At 47.4% G+C, this 17,570-nt stretch overlaps 2 protein-coding genes across 3 annotated transcripts; one reads left to right on the plus strand and one right to left on the minus strand.

The window, feature by feature from the left end:
* Positions 1–262: 262 nt before the first annotated feature.
* LOC123042114 (putative disease resistance protein RGA1) lies at positions 263–4,753 on the plus strand. The gene is made up of 2 exons (XM_044464636.1): positions 263–490; positions 603–4,753. Exons 1-2 carry the CDS (start codon positions 405–407, stop codon positions 4,663–4,665), a joined length of 4,149 nt encoding a protein of 1,382 aa, XP_044320571.1. The 5' UTR covers positions 263–404; the 3' UTR covers positions 4,666–4,753.
* A 2,430-nt stretch (positions 4,754–7,183) lies between these two features.
* LOC123046769 (transcription factor GTE2) lies at positions 7,184–9,244 on the minus strand. 2 transcript variants are annotated; one of them, XM_044470195.1, is made up of 3 exons: positions 7,939–9,244; positions 7,673–7,835; positions 7,184–7,567 (listed from the first exon to the last, which is right to left on the minus strand). In XM_044470195.1, the coding sequence occupies exons 1-3, from the start codon at positions 9,097–9,099 to the stop codon at positions 7,503–7,505; spliced, it is 1,389 nt and encodes a 462-aa protein (XP_044326130.1). In that variant the 5' UTR covers positions 9,100–9,244; the 3' UTR covers positions 7,184–7,502. The 2 variants fall into 2 exon arrangements, with proteins under 2 accessions (XP_044326130.1, XP_044326129.1); XM_044470194.1 differs by having other exon boundaries at positions 7,670–7,835; positions 7,939–9,240.
* Positions 9,245–17,570: the final 8,326 nt, after the last annotated feature.

Below are 17,570 nucleotides of genomic sequence, written 5' to 3' on the forward strand. Positions count from 1 at the left end.
AGTGTGATACAAAGACCAACGGTACATCGTCTATGAAAAAACATTTGGAGAACGAGCATGCCGTGACCTTTACCAAGAAACCTCCTAGAGGGCGTCCACCAAACCCTTCAAGGTACCCTCCCAAAAGAGAATTGGGCATATACCTTGCATGAGCATATTTTTAGAAACTCGTTAATACACATCTGCTTCGGGAGCCCGATAATTGTGGTCCTAATAGCCAACCTAATGTCTCATTTTCTTACTGCAGCACTAGTGAGCCTATCTTAATCGGCAACTCGTCCAGGACAAAAGGAAAGAGACGATGGTCCAAGGCATGGCAACTTTTTGATATCATAGAAGAAGAAAACGGAGAGCCTATCAAAGCAATATGTAAATATTGTCCAACAAAGATCAAGTGTGGACCAATGTGTGGGACAGCTGGTATGCTCAACCATAACAAGATTTGTAAGAACAAACCTGGACCATATGACCAGTCACCAAACCCATCAAGGTAGCTAATGAATCTATACCTTGCATCGACACATTTTTACAAGTCATTTAATTAAGAGGTCTCACCGTGGTTCTAGTAGCCAATTCACGGTTTCTTACATTAATTGCTGCAGCACGGGTGATGCTACTGCACATGTGAAGCCTTCATCTAGCAGAAAAAGGAGGAGACCCGAATCAACACAAATGACCGCGCCTAACACCGCGACTGGTTGGGACAAGGTCGAGATATCCAATAGGATACAAAACATAACTAGTGAGCTACAAGGCATCCAACTGGAAGTGCCTAAGGCTTTCTATCCATGTGGATCAAGCTTATCTTCAAATTCAGATCACCACCAGAGTACAATCTCAGATCAGCGCCTAAAGACATCAAGTCTTGTTCAAAAGAAAGTGTATGGGAGAGATGTAGAAAAGAACTCCATCGTGAAGTTGGTGAGGGCAAAAAACAAATCTCACGGTGTAACTATTTTGCCTATTGTAGGGATTGCGGGCGTTGGAAAGACAACTCTCGCTCAACTTGTATACAATGATCCATATAGTGAAAGTCAATTTGATCACAAGATATGGGTTTGGGTGTCTCACAACTTTGATGGCATGAGGCTCACAAGAGAAATGTTGACCTCTGTTTCTCAACAAAGGCATGAAGGAATAGACTGCTTTGTGAAGCTTCAGGAGATCTTAAAAAGTCATATCAAATCAAAGAGGGTTTTACTAATTTTAGATGACGTCTGGGATGACAAGGATGATTGCCGCTTGAACCAACTAATGGCTCCTTTTAAGAATGATAGTGATAATGGCAATGTGATTCTTGTGACAACTAGAAAACTTTCTGCTGCAAAAATGATTGGAACAACGGAGCCAATTAAGTTAGGTGCTTTAGAAAAGGATGACCTCTGGTTATTGTTCAAATCATGTGCATTTGGTGATGAAAACTATGACTGTCTTGGAAATATTAGCACAATTGGACGACAAATAGCAGAGAAGTTAGAAGGCAACCCGTTGGTAGCAGTAACTACAGGGGCACTATTAAGAGGTCATCTTACCGTTGATCATTGGAGTAACATTCTCAAGAAAGAAAGTTGGAAATCACTGGGACTCAATGGAGGCATCATGCCTGCTTTGAAGCTTAGTTATGATGAGTTGCCACACCATTTACAACAATGTCTCTCACATTGTTCTATATTTCCCAAAAAATATAGGTTTCTTGGTAAGGATTTAGTCTATATTTGGATTTCTCAGGGATTCGTGGATCGCACCCATTTAAGTGAGAGATTGGAGGAGGCAGGATTGGAATATTTGAATGATTTGATGAGCCTGGGATTCTTTCAGCAAGTTGAAGACCAGCAGGATGAAGATGGGGATGAGGATGAGGAAGAAGAATCCTCTCTAGGCAGTCAAATTCGGTACTCTATGTGTGGTCTCATGCATGATTTTGCCAAGATGGTTTCAAGGACTGAATGTGCAACTATAGATGGTCTACACTGCAAAATGCTGCCAAATATACGTCATTTGGCGATAGTAACTGATTCTGCATACAACAAAGATTGGTATGGGAACATTCCTCGTAATGAGAATTTTGAAGAAAATCTGAGAAACACGGTTACATCGGTCAGCAAATTGAGGACGCTGGTTTTAGTTGGGCACTATGACTCTTTCTTCATAGAATTGTTCCAAACTATATTCCGAAAGGCACATAATTTACGCCTGCTGCAAGTGTCTGCAACATCCACTGGTTTTAACTCCTTTTGTTGTGTTTTGGCAAATCCTTTGCATCTACGTTATCTAAAACTTGAGTTGCACGGGGTTGTGCCACAAGTTTTGAGTAAGTCCTTTCATCTTCAAGTATTAGATGTTGGCTCAGACATGAATACTTCTGTACCCAATGGCATGCATAATCTTGTCAGCCTGCGCCATCTTATTGCACGCAACAGAGTGCGCTCTTCAATTGCTAGCATTGGCATCATGGCATCTCTTCAGGAGCTACATGATTTTGAGGTTCGAAATGCTAGCGGCTTTGAGATAACACAACTCCAATCCATGAACGAGCTTGTACAACTTGGGGTGTCTCAACTTGATAATGTTAAAACTCGGGATGACGCTTATAGGGCAGGACTAAGAAACAAAGAACACTTAGAAGAGCTTCATTTGTCCTGGAAGTATGCACTGTTAGAAAATGAATATAGCAGTGAAAAGGCAAGAGAAGTTCTTGAGGGTCTTGAACCACATATGGGTTTAAAGCATCTACAAATATCTAAGTATAATGGTACTACTTCACCAACTTGGCTTGCCAACAAAATCTCGGTTACCTCCTTGCAGACACTTCATCTTGATGATTGTCGTGGATGGAGAATACTTCCATCTCTGGGAAGTCTTCCATTTCTTACAAAGCTGAAGTTGAGCACCATGTGTGAAGTAATAGAAGTATTACTTCCTTCACTAGAGGACTTGGTACTAATTAACATGCCAAAGTTAGAGAGATGCTCAAGCACTTCTGTGGAGGGTTTGAGCTCTAACTTGAGGGTGCTGCAGATCGAGCATTGCAAAGCACTAACGTCATTTGATCTGCTTGAGAATAATGATAAATTCAAAATCGAGCAGAGCTCGTGCTTGGCTGGTCTTAGGAAATTAATTTTGTATGATTGCCCTCGTTTGAAAGTGTTGAACCCTCTTCCACCTTCAACAACATGTTCCGAGTTACTCATCAGTGGAGTTTCAATACTTCCGAGTATGAAGGGATCATCAAGTGATAATTTACGTATTGGGCTCATTAATGAGTCTATAATCTATGGCAGTATTGATGGATACGCTGATGAGTCGAGGATAATGGATGACAAAATTTTTGCGTTCCATAATCTTAGAAACCTCAAATCGATGGTGATATTTGGTTGCCAAAATTTAAGGTCATTTTCATTTGAAGATTTTAGTCATCTCAGCTCTTTAAAGAATTTGGAAATATCAATGTGCAAGGAACTTTTCTCTTCAGATGTGATGCCAGAGCATACCCTTCAAAATGTGGCAACCACGAAATGCAGGGCCTTCCCATCTCTTGAAAGTCTCAGTATTAGGTCATGTGGAATAACAGGGAAGTGGGTATCTTTGATGCTCCAACATGCGTGGATCCTTGAGGAATTGAGTTTGGAAGATTGCCTACACACAACAATAATACAATTGCCGACGGAAGAGGAAGAAAACAGTCTATCAGATCTTATCTCAGCCAGGGAGGACTCATCATCAGGAGATCAAGACACATTGACCTGGTTAGCTCGAGATAGACTCTTGCACATTCCATCAAATATCACCTCCTCTCTCAAGTGGTTAACCATTTGGAAGTGCCGTGGTGTAACATTTAATGGGAGTGAAAAAGGTTTCTCCAGATTTACCTCCCTTAAGGAGCTACAAATTAGGGGATGCCCCGAGCTAGTCTTGCATTTGGTGGATAAAGATGGAACTTATTACTGCACGAACGGAAGATGGTTCCTCCCATCATCACTTGAGGTACTGGGCATCGACAACTATTTCCAAGAAAAGCTTCAACCCTGCTTTCTGAATGATCTCACCAGCCTTAAAAGGTTATCCGTCTCGTCCAGGCCATGGTTGAAATCTCTACAGCTGCACTCATGCACAGCACTAGAAGAGTTGAAAGTCATTCAGTGTGAATCGCTCACGACACTAGAGGGCTTGCAATTCCTTGGCACCCTCAGGCATTTGACAGTATACGACTGCCCTGGCATGTCTACCTGTTTGAAGAGCCTTTCATGGCGCTACGGGCTATGCTCTCGGCTGGAAACGCTCGGAATTGGTGATCCATCAGTCCTTACCACATCATTCTGCAAGCTCCTCACATCGCTGCAATGCCTAAAATTATATCATTTTGGGTGGGAAGTAACGAGGCTAACCGATAACCAAGAGATAGCCCTTGTGTTCCTCAAGTCCCTGCAAGAGCTCCACTTTTTGTGCTGTTATGATCTAGTAGATCTTCCTGCGGGGCTGCACAACCTTCCTTCCCTCAAGAAGTTGAAAATAGACACTTGTCCGCGCGTCTCAAGGCTGCCGAAAACAGGTCTCCCACTTCCGCTGGAAGAACTGGAAATCGAGTTTTGCAGCAAGAAGCTGGCTGATCAATGCAGGCTGCTAGAAACAAGCAAGCTAAAAGTCAAAATTAGTCTATGCTCTTGAATTGGTTACTGGACGCCATGTTAAGCACATGTTTCTACACATACAACAATAATTATTGCTAGATTGCTTTTGAGGAAATATCCCGCCATATACCCTCATAAATGTGAAGTGTGATCATTCCGGAATGAATACATCTAGTGACAGGTAAACCGGCATGTTTTGTTGTTCGTTATTCATCTGATCATGTCAACTAAAGATAGTTAATGTTCTTCCTTTTTTGAGGTGTGATTAATTTTCATTTCCTCGACTGCAGGGTGCAGAGATAACTACTGGAGATAAATCCGAAGGTGTCTTATGTTGTTTATTAAACAAGTTGGTTACTTGGTCTTATGTTGTTTATTACACAAGTTGGTTACTTGGTTTAACGCAGGCATTCCTTGCTACACCATGCACATATGCTCTGCAGCTAGAATAATGCATATCAGAGATCGGAATACTGGCAACAAGATGAGACGGATATGCTGGGTTTGATTAAATTCATGTCTTGTTCTAATGATCATTCAGAAGTCAAATGGCTCAGCAGATAACTATTATGTTCATATTATTTCAGGTGGGGAAGCACCCCCCCCCCCCCCCTCCCCCCGCGGTGACGTTCCAAAAAAATAAAAATAAAATATTATTTAATTTGAATACGTAAGCCTGCAACCTGGTGTGTCGTCTTCAATTACTAGCTTCCTTTGTGGTGATAATGAGTGATGCAGACATGACGGCATGCGTATGTGCTATGCTATCTTGGTGCATCCTAACAAGCTCATTTCTTCACATATTTTTGCCTTTGTGATGCTTCAACTATCAAACTGTTCTTGTATCGTCACACAATTTGCTCCAGGTCTTTAGTCGTTCTATCGGTGGTTGTTTGTTTTGCAGACTTGCGGTTGTCATTTTCTTTAAGCTTACCCGATATTTTGCTGGAGCCATGGTTGGGAATGTGCGACACAAATAAAATTTCATGAAAAAGAAGTAAAGGCAAGGATTAGTTACCCGAGTGCACGATTAGATCAGAGAAGAACAAGCATCAACTCATTGTTTCAATTTGTGGAGAAGAAACTTATCACCTCATCTCACACCAGCATTGAAACTGCATCAATCATTTCGACTATTAAGCAATTGCTCAACATTAGCAAGGACACAAAATGTGTTAACAGTGACAAACATAAACAATCTAATTTCCCAGAAATTGCAACAGCTAGCCTGCACCTTTTTTTCCAAAAGAAGCTCACCTGCACCAGGTAGACATTCCCACAGTTATTATCAAGAAATGCCTATAGCAACAGGAAATTGTAAAGTTACAGGATAATAAATATGCCTATAGCAACAGGAAATTATAAAGTTACAGGATAATAAATATGCCAGTTTAAGCTTGACGTATCTGATAATAATATAGTTAAACATTTGTTGAAATCAAAGGTGGGTATAATCTTAGAAAGTCAAGCAACACTACAGGGATGGAAATTCGCATTCAACTCATGTTTGCATGGCTACTGAAATTTATATCATACACATGCCATTCTCATGTCCATATACATCACAAGACAAAGAGGATAGCCATGATTTCAATATTTTCTTACTCCGATGCCATAGTTACGTCGCCCATAAGCATATATAAAACTAGTACACAATAGATGTGCTAGAGAAAACACATCGATACAAAAGCCACCTTCAGATCAGAAGGCCAGATGAACTACCACCACTTTTCACTTATATAGACATAGTCGAGCTGAGCTATCAGATTACCCACAAAGCCAGCCATCCACCAGAGACACTCATGACCTCAGCACCCTTCTCGATCTCCACTGATTAGTAAGTTGCGGTCGGCATCTCATCATCAATATTTACATACTCATCCACCTGCTCAGACACTACAGTGTTCTCAGGATTCTCGCTCTCCTGTAAATAACAAAACAAACAACACCCGTGAGAGTCCAATTTGCATACCCACTAACTGCAAACAAGAACAGCACATGTTGTTTCCTCTACGGCCATTACCAAATCAGCATTGTCAACCAATGTAGGCACAGCACCACTCACAGCTTCAGCTCCAACAGCATCGTTGACCTCAGCAATGTCCCCATTCATCACCACGGCTCGTCAGCTCCTTTTGAGCGCCTTGTTGAACATTTCGACCATGTAAGTAGCAATCCCTGCAAGGAAAAGAAGAACATTCGCAATGGGCAAATTTGCCGCACTGGCAAACACACGCTGTAACTCAGAAATATTTGAATGTAAAATTAACTCAGAAATTTGCACTAGCACACCAAACACATTTTACTGGCACTTCAATTAAATGTTGGGAAAAGCTTACAGCAACAGGAAGTTCTTTTACCCAGTAATAACAAGCCAGTTAAAAATAATACTCTAACTGAAATCAAGGGTATAATTTCAGAAAAGGCGAGAAGCGTCACCAGGACAAAAGAGTCCCAATCAACTCAGGTTTGCTGGTACTGAAATTTTATCGTTCATATACCTTTGAGAAAGATTAAACCATTCTCATATCAATATAAGTCACCAGACAAAGATGAAAACCATGATTTCAACATTTTCTTACTCTGATGTGATAGTTATGTCGCCCATAAGCATTAAGTACACAACAGATGTGCTAGAGAAAACACATCAATACAAAAGCCACCTTCAGATAGAAGGCCAGATGAACTACAACATGACTCGGTACCCTCCACTTTTCACTTCTATAGACATAGTCGAGCTGAGCTATCAGATTACCCACAAAGCCAGCCATCCACTAGGAACTAAGTTAACTAAATGCAAGCAGACATGGACATCCCAGAAATAAGTACTCACATCCTCCACCTACTCAAATCCTACTGTCAGAACAATCTCCTCTAAACAAGAGAACGAGCATCGCCAGCTTCTGAGGCGCTGTCCCCTGAGCTCCCTGATCCTGTACCTGTAAAGAAAATTGAATGGGAAACATTGTAGGAAGTTTAATTCATGAGAATAAACAATGCTTCTCAAAAAGGAAAATAATAAACAGTAGGTTCGACAGTACCACTGGATGATGAAGAACCACTTCCCGAACCACCAGAGACACTCGTGGCCTCAGCGCCCTTCTCGATTTCCACTGATTGGTAAGTTGCGGTTGGCATCTCATCATCAATATCTACATACTCATCCACCTGCTCAGGCACTACAGTGTTCTCAGGATTCTCGCTCTCCTGTAAATAACAAAACAAACAACACCCGTGAGAGTCCAATTTGCATATCCACTAACTGCAAAAAAACAAAAACAACACATGCTGTTTCCTCTACGGACATTACCACATCAGCATGATCAACCAAAATAGGCACAGCGCCATTCACAACTCCAGCTCCATCAGCATTGTTGACATCAGCAATATCCCCATTTATCATTGCAGCTCGTCGGCTCTTTTTGAGAGCCTTGTTGAAGTTATTGACAAATCGATCAAGCTCCCACTGCGTCTCGATGTCCATTTCATCGATATCCAGCTCAATCTCATCCCCAAGCAGCTCCGGGTTATTGACATTCCTCTTGCGCACAATCTGCAGCACACTATGCATCTTCTCTTCAGGCAGGCTCTCTAGCCCCGCCCTAAGCATGTTCTTCTCCTCCAAGCTCATCTGCCTCTTGTTCAGCTCCCTCGCCTTGGGTTTGGGCATCCTCACCGCCCTCGGCTTGACCTGTGCTGGGAGTGGGACCACCGGAGGTGGCAGTTCCGCTGACACTGGCACTGGCACCGGCACCGGTGGTGGAAGGCGCCTGCATTCCTCCTCGAACCAAGAGACGGCCGCTGCGTACATCTTCTCGAACAAGGCGAGGAGGTCGCCGGCGAAGGTGTGGACGGTGTGCCCCGCCGGGTTGTAGCGCAGCGCGTTGGAGAAGGTGAGGCGGACGTCGGCGGCGAAGGCGTCGTGCGAGGGGTAGTTCCTGGCGGCGAGGTTGGCCTTGACGGTGCCGAGGTCCATGGGGCTCTTGATGACGGCGTGGTAGTCGTGGAGGCCCAGGGTCTCGACCTCGACGGGCGCGTTGAACCAGATGCTCCGCTTGTCCTTGCGCAGCTTGGACAGGATCTGCGCGCACCGCTTCCGCATCGCCGCCCGCAGCTTCGGCGGGGGCGCGGGGAGGCCGTCATCCCTCGGCTGGCCCCGCCGCGGCTGCTGCTGCTGCTGCTCGAGCTCCAGCTGCCACGCGTCGATGCGGGAGAGGAGGGCGCGGACCTGGCCGAGCTCGCCGGCGAGGCGCTCCCGGAGCGCGCCGGCCTCGCGGTGCGTCAGCCCCGACGGCCGGAACGTGACGTAGCCGACCCCCGGCGAGGCCAGCGGGTGGTGCGTCCTCGAGCTGTCGGCGGGCGGGAGGGCGCGGTGGCCGGGGTTAGGGCTCGGGGCGGGCGCGAGCGGGCCGCGATTGTCCCCCCAGTGGTGGCTCTGCGCGCGCCGGCCGGCGATGAGCGCGGAGGCCATGGCCGCCGGTGCCGGAATCGGTGGTGGGCTCTGCCAGTCGGATCCGGTCCCCGTCCCCGTCCCCGAGAGCGCACGGCACGGCAGCCGAGGAGGGGGGGAGGAGATTTTTTTTCCGCTGCGAGGCTGGTGGATCCGCCCGGCGGTGGGGAAGGAAGCATCCACGCCGTTAGTTGCCTTCTGGACGGCCCGGATTCGGCCCGAGGCGGGGCAACGGAGGGAGAGGGTGGACGGCGGGGATCTCTGACACGTGGGGCGCGCGCGCTGGGTGGCCCGCGGGCCCGGGCCGGCAGCGGGACGTGAAGCGGGTGGACCGGAATGCGGGCCTCCGCGGGAACTTTGACTTGCACGGCTCTCTCTGGCGCGAACCAATTGCTTCCGCGCCTCCTACGTACAGGAATCTAGTCCAGTGAAGCAAATTTACCTTGCATTGCTTTTTCTTTTGGTAAGATTATTTGCCTTGCATTGTTTCTGGGCCGACGTACAGGGATGTGAAGTTTGGGATGGATGCTGCTGCATTTCACGTCCTGATACGGGAGGACACGGGCAGCAAATGCTGATAAGTGATGTTCATATCACCATATGGGAGCTAGTGCACCTTCTGCTGCCAGTGCTATGCGTCCCCCCATGTTCCATCGCTTTCGAATCTATGCCTTTATATGCGGCGGAGGCAAAGAGCGCGGGCGACGTTACGTTTGGGGGGAGCCACCATGTGCCCCAGCCCAACCCCGTCCCGTCCCGTCCGGTGTGGCAAAAAAGCATGATTTGATCCGCGGAGTGCTTCGGCTGTCTTGAATGCCGGCCTGCCCGTGGGCTGTGACCGCTTTCCTTTTGCTTGTACGGCAGAACCGACGCGATCCGTGCGGACTGTGCGTCGTCTCTTTTGTGGTTGCGGCATTCACGAACCGTCACCGTGCGTGACGGATTGTAGCAGCTGGAGTCTGGAGAGGTGGGCGCGGCTGGTGTGACGTCGTGAAACTTTTTGGCGCGGCTGGCTGCTGACTACGGCTGCGGGGCAGTGAAGCCCGCGCGTGTGGTCTGTGGAGTGGACTGTGGTGCCGCTGCCACAGGCCGATCCACGCTGGGAGTCGGCGCAGAGCGGCGTCGAGGCTGAGTGATGCACGCGCCCTGCCTCGGGCGAGATCGCGCGCATTGGCAGCGCACGGGGAATACGTGCCGCGCGACAAGGGCGCGGGGCGTGGCGCGCGTGCACTGCGTCTGCGTGTGGTGTGCATAATTAGGCCATCTCCAGCCGTTTGGCCCATCAGGAGGCGCTAAAAATCACTCCATGGGGGCACACCGGCGCTAAACCGCGTGCTGGGGCTTGATGCCCCCAGTCGCAGCGCCCATGTATTTTTGAAAAATTTAAACACGACACAAACACGGCGCAAATTCAACGCAAACTTCGTTCAAATTTAAACGTATTTTACAAAAAAGATAAAAAACTACTAGGCTGCTCCTCGCCGTCTCCCTCGCCGCTCGTCGCCGCCCGCCGCCCACCCTTGCAGTTCTACATGCCGAGGAGGTTATAGAACCGCGTGTAGTCGCCGCCGCCGCCGTCGTCGTCGCCGCCGCCTCCGCCGCCGCCGTCCCTGCTGCATCCCTCCCCCGGTTGGCGCGGCGGGTTGGACGGTCCGGGGGCGTCCTCGTCGTCGTCCCTGTCGAGGATCACGACGCCGCGCTCGTCCTCGCGCCCATGTTTGCGGGCTTCTATCTCCTCCAGGGCCCGGCGCTGCCGGACCATCTCGTCACGGAGGTAGTCGTCCCGCGCCCACTGTAGGGCGTCCTCGTCGGAGAAGCCGCGCCGGGCTATCTCCTCGTACTCCGCGGGGAGGCCGGGCTCCGGCTTGGGCTCGACGAGGACGAAGCGGCCAGGGGGTGGAGTCGCCGATGCGGACACCGAAGTTGCGGGTGCGCCCGCTGACAGGCGTGTCCTGGGGTTCCGACTTGACGGGGCGGAGGCAGGGAGAGCCGGACGAGCGGCCGGACGAGGAGGAGGACGCCCCGGGCCGCTCCATGCGCCTCGGCGTCCACGAGCTCCCACGTCGGCGAGAGAAGGACGGGGGGAGCGGGGTACTCGAGGCGCGGCGTGTTGCCGCCCTCGATGTACTCGAGGACGGCCTCCAGCGTGCGGCCGGGCACGCCCCACCACCGGCGCCGCCCCTTGGAGTTGAGCCTGCCGGAGGGCACGACTCCGTTCGTCGCCTCGAGCTGTTCGGCGTGGCGGCGGCGGAAGTATGGCTTCTAGAGCGGGCTGTCTGGGGTGTACCGCGGGCCTTCCCTCGCCGCCCGCGGCAGGGACGCGCGGATACGTGCGATCTCCGCACGCCGCGCCGCCCCGGTGGGTGGTGGTGGCACCGGCACGCCGCCGGCGCTGATCCTCCACGCCCCGGGCACCCGCATGTTCGGCGGGACCGGGTACTCGACCTCAAAAAGGAGGTGAGCCTCGTCCTCGTGAAGATGGTGGCGGCCGAAGCCGTTCGCCGCCGCGCCGTCACCTGGGAAGCGCTCGACCATTCTTTTGAACTGGAGACGGCGAGAGGAGGGGAAGGGGGAAGGGGGAGAAATGGCGCATCGGCGGTGGAGGCTCTGTGCGTGTCTCCGGCCCGCTGGGGTCGGCTTATATAGGCGGAGGCGCCGCGTAGTACGCGTGGCCGCCGCGTTACGCGTGGCGGGCGAGGGGACGCGCGCCGCCCGGCCTTCACTGTGTCGCCCGTGAGGCATCAATGGAGGCTGACCGGCGCGGCAGCGCGCGCAGCTTTGGCATTGATTCGCCGCGGGAAACGAGGCGATGAGGAAGACGAAGCGGCGAGAAGAGAGGCGAGTCGCTGGCAAGGAGGGCCCGCGGCTCTTTCGCGCCAAAAACGATTCACCCGGCGCCCCCAAGCGCCGCCCAGCGCGTCGGGTTCGGTTTGGGTCCGCCGGCGCCAATTTTTGGCCCGAGCCGGCGAAAACTGGGCCCTTGGGGGCGCGACTGGGCCGATTTTTTGGCGCCCGCGCCCGAAAAATCGCCTGGGGGCCTTGTTGGGGGCGCGGCTGGAGATGCTGTTAGGCTAGCACGAGGCCTTCCATTGGGTTCCAACTTTCAGTAGTGCTGAAACTGGGCGACGTTCCCGTTGACGCATCAGACCATCGACATCATGTTTCAAACTATGACAGAGAAGTCGAAGCTGCGTGCGCCGGGGCCCTACGACAATGATGACTCCATGAGGATGGTTTCAGATTTTCAATGGTCGGTGCACTTCGGAGGTTGTGTTGGACTAGGCCGGTGCGAGGCTTGCAACTTTCTTCTGTGAAGCTCATCAGCAAAATTGAAGCTGCTGTTGGGGAACGTAGTAATTTCAAAAAAAATCCTACGCACATGCAAGATCATGGTGATGCATAGCAACGAGAGGGGAGAGTATTGTCCACGTACCCTCGTAGACCGTAAGCGGAGGCGTTATGACAACGCGGTTGATGTAGTCGTACGTCTTCACGATCCGACCGATCCAAGTACCGAACGTACGGCACCTCCTAGTTCAGCACACGTTCAGCTCGATGACGATCCCCGGACTCCGATCCAGCAAAGTGTCGGGGATGAGTTCCGTCAGCACGACGGCATGGTGACGATGATGATGTTCTACCGGCGCAGGGCTTCGCCTAAACTCCGCGACGATATGACTGAGGTGGAATATGGTGGAGGGGGCACCGCACACGGCTAAGGAACGATCACGTAGATCAACTTCTGTGTTCTAGGGTGCCCCCCTGCCCCCGTATATAAAGGAGCAAGGGGGGGTGCGGCCGGCCCTAGGAGGAGGCGCGCCGGAGGAGTCCTACTCCCACCAGGAGTAGGACTCTCCCCCTTTCCCTAGTTGGACTAGGACTTGGGGGGAAGGAGGAGAGGGGGGAAAGGAAAGGGGGGGGCCGCCCCCCCTCCTTGTCCTATTCGGACTTGGGGGGAGGGGCGCGCGGCTGCCCCTTGGCCCCTTCTCCTCTTCCTCCACTAGGCCCAATAAGGCCCATTAGGTCACCGGGGGGGTCCGGTAACCTCCCGGTACTCCGGTAAAATGCCGATTTCACCCGGAACACTTCCGATATCCAAACATAGGCTTCCAATATATCAATCTTTATGTCTCGACCATTTCGAGACTCCTCGTCATGTCCGTGATCACATCCGGGGCTCCGAACAAACTTCGGTACATCAAAACTTATAAACTCATAATAAAACTGTCGTCGTAACGTTAAGCGTGCGGACCCTACGGGTTCGAGAACTATGTAGACATGACCTAGAACTATTCTCGGTCAATAACCAATAGCGGAACCTGGATGCCCATATTGGCTCCTACATATTCTACGAAGATCTTTATCGGTCAAACCGCATAACAACATACGTTGTTCCCTTTGTCATCGGTATGTTACTTGCCCGAGATTCGATCGTCGGTATCCAATACCTAGTTCAATCTCGTTACCGGCAAGTCTCTTTACTCGTTATGTAATGCATCATTCCGTAACTAACTCATTAGCTACATTGCTTGCAAGGCTTATAGTGATGTGCATTACCGAGAGGGCCTAGAGATACCTCTCCGACAATCGGAGTGACAAAACCTAATCTCGAAATACGCCAACCCAACATGTACCTTCGGAGACACCTGTAGTACTTCTTTATAATCAACCAGTAACGTTGTGATGTTTGGTAGTACCCAAAGTGTTCCTTCGATAAACGGGAGTTGCATAATCTCATAGTTACAGGGAAATGTATAAGTCATGAAGAAAGCAATAACAATATACTAAACGATCAAGTGCTAAGCTAACGGAATGGGTCAAGTCAATCACATCATTCTCCTAATGATGGGATCCCGTTAATCAAATGACAACTCATGTCTATGGCTAGGAAACTTAACCATCTTTGATTAACGAGCTAGTCAAGTAGAGGCATACTAATGACACTATGTTTGTCTATGTATTCACACATGTATCATGTTTCCGGTTAATACAATTCTAGCATGAATAATAAACATTTATCATGAAATAAGGAAATAAATAATAACTTTATTATTGCCTCTATGGCATATTTCCTTTAGTCTCCCACTTGCACTAGAGTCAATAATCTAGTTCACATCGCCATGTGATTTAACACCAATATTCATATATGTATATGATTAACACCCATAGTTCACATTGTCATGTGACCAACACCCAAAGGGTTTAGAGTCAATAATCTAGTTCACATCGCTATGTGATTAACACCCAAAGAGTACTAAGGTGTGATCATGTTTTGCTCGTGAGAGAAGCTTAGTCAACGGGTCTGTCACATTCAGAGCCGTATGTATTTTGCAAATATTCTATGTCTACAATGCTCTGCACAGAGCTACTCTAGTTGATTGCTCCCACTTTCAATATGTATCCAGATTGAGACTTAGAGTCATCTGGATCAGTGCCAAAACTTGTATCGACATAACCTTTTATGACGAACATTTTTTCACCTCCATAATCGAGAAACATATCCTTATTCCACTAAGGATAATTTTGACCAATGTCCAGTGATCTACTCCTAGATCACTATTGTACTCCCTTGTCAAATTCAGAGCAAGGTATACAATAGGTCTGGTACATAGCATAGCATACTTTATAGAACCTATGATCGAGGCGTAGGGAATGACTTCCATTCTCTTTTTATTTTTTGCCGTGGTCGGGATTTGAGTCTTACTCAATTTCACACCTTTGCAACACATGCAAGAACTCTTTCTTTGACTATTCCATTTTAAACTATTTCAAAATCTTGACAAGGTATGTACTTATTGAAAAACTAATCAAGCGTCTTGATCTATCTCAATAGATTTTGATGCTCAATATGTAAGTAGCTTTACTGAGGTCTTTCTTTTAAAGAACTCCTTTTAAATACTCCTTTATGCTTTCCAGAAAAATTCTACATCATTTCTGATCAACAGTATGTTACTCACATATATTTATCAGAAAGGCGGTAGTGCTCCCACTCACTTTATTGTAAATACAGGCTTCACTGCAAGTCTGTATAAAACTATATGCTTTGATCAACTTATCAAAGCGTATATTTCAACTCTGAGATGATTGCACCAGTCCATAGATGGATCGCTGGAGCTTGCATATTTTGTTAGCACCTTTAGGATTGACAAAACCTTCTGGTTGCATCATATACAACTCTCCTTTAATAAAACCATTAAGGAATGCAGTTTTGACATCCATTTGCCAGATTTCATAAAACGTGGCAATTGCTAACATGATTCGGACAGACTTAAGCGTCGCTACAGTTGAGAAAATCTCATTGTAGTCAACACCTTGAACTTGTCGAAAATCTTTTTGCGATAAGTCGAGCTTTGTAGATAGTAACACTACTATCAGCGTCTGTCTTTCTCTTGAAGATCCATTTATACAATATGACTTGCCGATCATCGGGCAACTCCACCAAAGTCCACACTTTGTTCTTATACATGGATCCCATCTCAGATTTTATGGCCTCAAGCCATTTCGCGGAATCTGGGCTCATCATCGCTTCCTCATAGTTCGTAGGTTTATCATGGTCTAGTAACATGACTTTCAGAACAGGATTACCGTACCACTCTGGTGCGGACCGTACTCTGGAAGACCTATGAGGTTCTGTAGTAACTTGATCAGAAGTTTCATGATCATCATCATTTGCTTCCTCACTAATTGGTTAGGAATCACTGGAACTGATTTCAGTGATGAACTATTTTCCAATTCAGGATAAGGTACAGTTACCTCATCAAGTTCTACTTTCCTCCCACTCACTTCTTTCGAGAGAAAGTCCTTCTCTATAAAGGATCCATCTTAGCAATGAATAACTTGCCTTCAGATCTGTGATAGAAGGTGTACCCAATAGTTACCTTTGGGTATTCTATGAAGACGCACTTCTCCGATTTGGGTTTGAGCTTATCAAGTTGAAACTTTTTCACATAAGCATCGCGGCCCCAAATTTTAAGAAACGACAACTATGGTTTCTTGCCAAACCACAGTTCATAAGGCGTCGTCTCAACGGATTTCGATGGTGCCCTATTTAAAGTGAATGCAACTGTCTCTAATGCATAACCCCAAAACGATAGTGGTAAATCGGTAAGATACATCATAGATCGCACCATATCTAATAAAGTGCGGTGACGATGTTCGGACACACCATAACGTTGTGGTGTTCCAGGTTGCGTGAGCTGTGAAACTATTCCACATTTTTTTAATTGAAGACCAAACTCGTAACTCAAATATTCGTCTCCGCGATCAGATCGCAGAAATTTTATTTTCTTGTTACGATGATTTTTCCACTTCACTCTGAAATTCTTTGAACCTTTCAACTATTTCAGACTTATGTTTCATCAAGTAGATATACCCATATCCGCTCAAATCATCTTGTGAAGGTCAGAAAATAACGATACTTGCCACGAGCATCAACACTCATTGGATCGCATACATCGGTATGTATTATTTCCAATAAGTCAGTAGCTTGTTCCATTGTTCTGGAGAACGGAGTTTTAGTCATCTTGCCCAAAAGGCACGGTTCGCAAGCATCAAATGATTCATAACCAAGTGATTCCAAAAATCCATCTTTATGGAGTTTCTTCATGCGCTTTACACCGATATGACCCAAACGGCAGTGCCACAAATAAGTTGCACTATCATTATTAACTTTGCATCTTTTGGCATCAATATTATGAATATGTGTATCACTACGATCGAGATCCAACAAACTATGTTCATTAGGTGTATGACCATCGAAGGTCTTATTCATGTAAACAGAATAACAATTATTCTCTAATTTTAAATGAATAACCGTATCGCAATAAACATGATCAAATCATATTCATGCTCAACGCAAACACTAAATAACATTTATTTAGGTTTAACACCAATATCGAAAATATAGGGAGTGTGTGATGATGATCATATCAATCTTGGAACTATTTCCAACACTCATCGTCACTTCCCTTCAACTAGTCTCTGTTTATTATGTAACTCCTGTTTCGAGTTACTAATCTTAGCAACCGAACAAGTATCAAATACTCAGGGGCTACTATAAACACTAGTAAGGCACACATCAAACACCTGTATATCAAATATACCCTTGTTCACTTTGCCATCCTTCTTATCCACCAAATATTTAGGGCATTTCCGCTTCCAGTGACCATTTCCTTTGCAGTGTAAGCACTCAGTTTCAGGCTTTGGTCCAGCTTTGGTCTTCTTCACGGGAGTGACAACTTGTTTGCCATTCTACTTGAAGTTTCCCTTTCTTTCCCTTTGCCCTTTTCTTGAAACTAGTGGTCTTGTCAATCATCAACACTTGATGCTCTTTCTTGATTTCTACCTTCGTCGATTTCAACATCACGAAGAGCTCGGGAATCGTTTTCGTCATCCCTTGCATACTATAGTTCATCACAAAGTTCTAGCAACTTAGTGATGGTGACTAGAGAATTCTATCAATCACTATCTTATCTGGAAGATTAACTCCCACT

Source organism: Triticum aestivum, chromosome 2B (assembly GCF_018294505.1).
Source record: "Triticum aestivum cultivar Chinese Spring chromosome 2B, IWGSC CS RefSeq v2.1, whole genome shotgun sequence".
Taxonomy (NCBI): domain Eukaryota; kingdom Viridiplantae; phylum Streptophyta; class Magnoliopsida; order Poales; family Poaceae; genus Triticum; species Triticum aestivum.

What these genes read in the sequence shown, in the direction of transcription:
- LOC123042114 (XM_044464636.1), top strand. Translation starts at nt 405, where the DNA reads ATGTGTGGGACAGCTGGTATGCTCAACCATAACAAGATTTGTAAGAAC. An exon ending in CAGTCACCAAACCCATCAAG is followed by an intron (nt 491 to 602) that starts GTAGCTAATGAA and finishes TAATTGCTGCAG; the next exon opens with CACGGGTGATGCTACTGCAC.
- LOC123046769 (XM_044470194.1), bottom strand. Translation starts at nt 9,099, where the DNA reads ATGGCCTCCGCGCTCATCGCCGGCCGGCGCGCGCAGAGCCACCACTGG. An exon ending in TGGTTGATCATGCTGATGTG is followed by an intron (nt 7,836 to 7,938) that starts GTAATGTCCGTA and finishes TGTTATTTACAG; the next exon opens with GAGAGCGAGAATCCTGAGAA. An exon ending in TGGTTCTTCATCATCCAGTG is followed by an intron (nt 7,568 to 7,669) that starts GTACTGTCGAAC and finishes TTTTCTTTACAG; the next exon opens with GTACAGGATCAGGGAGCTCA.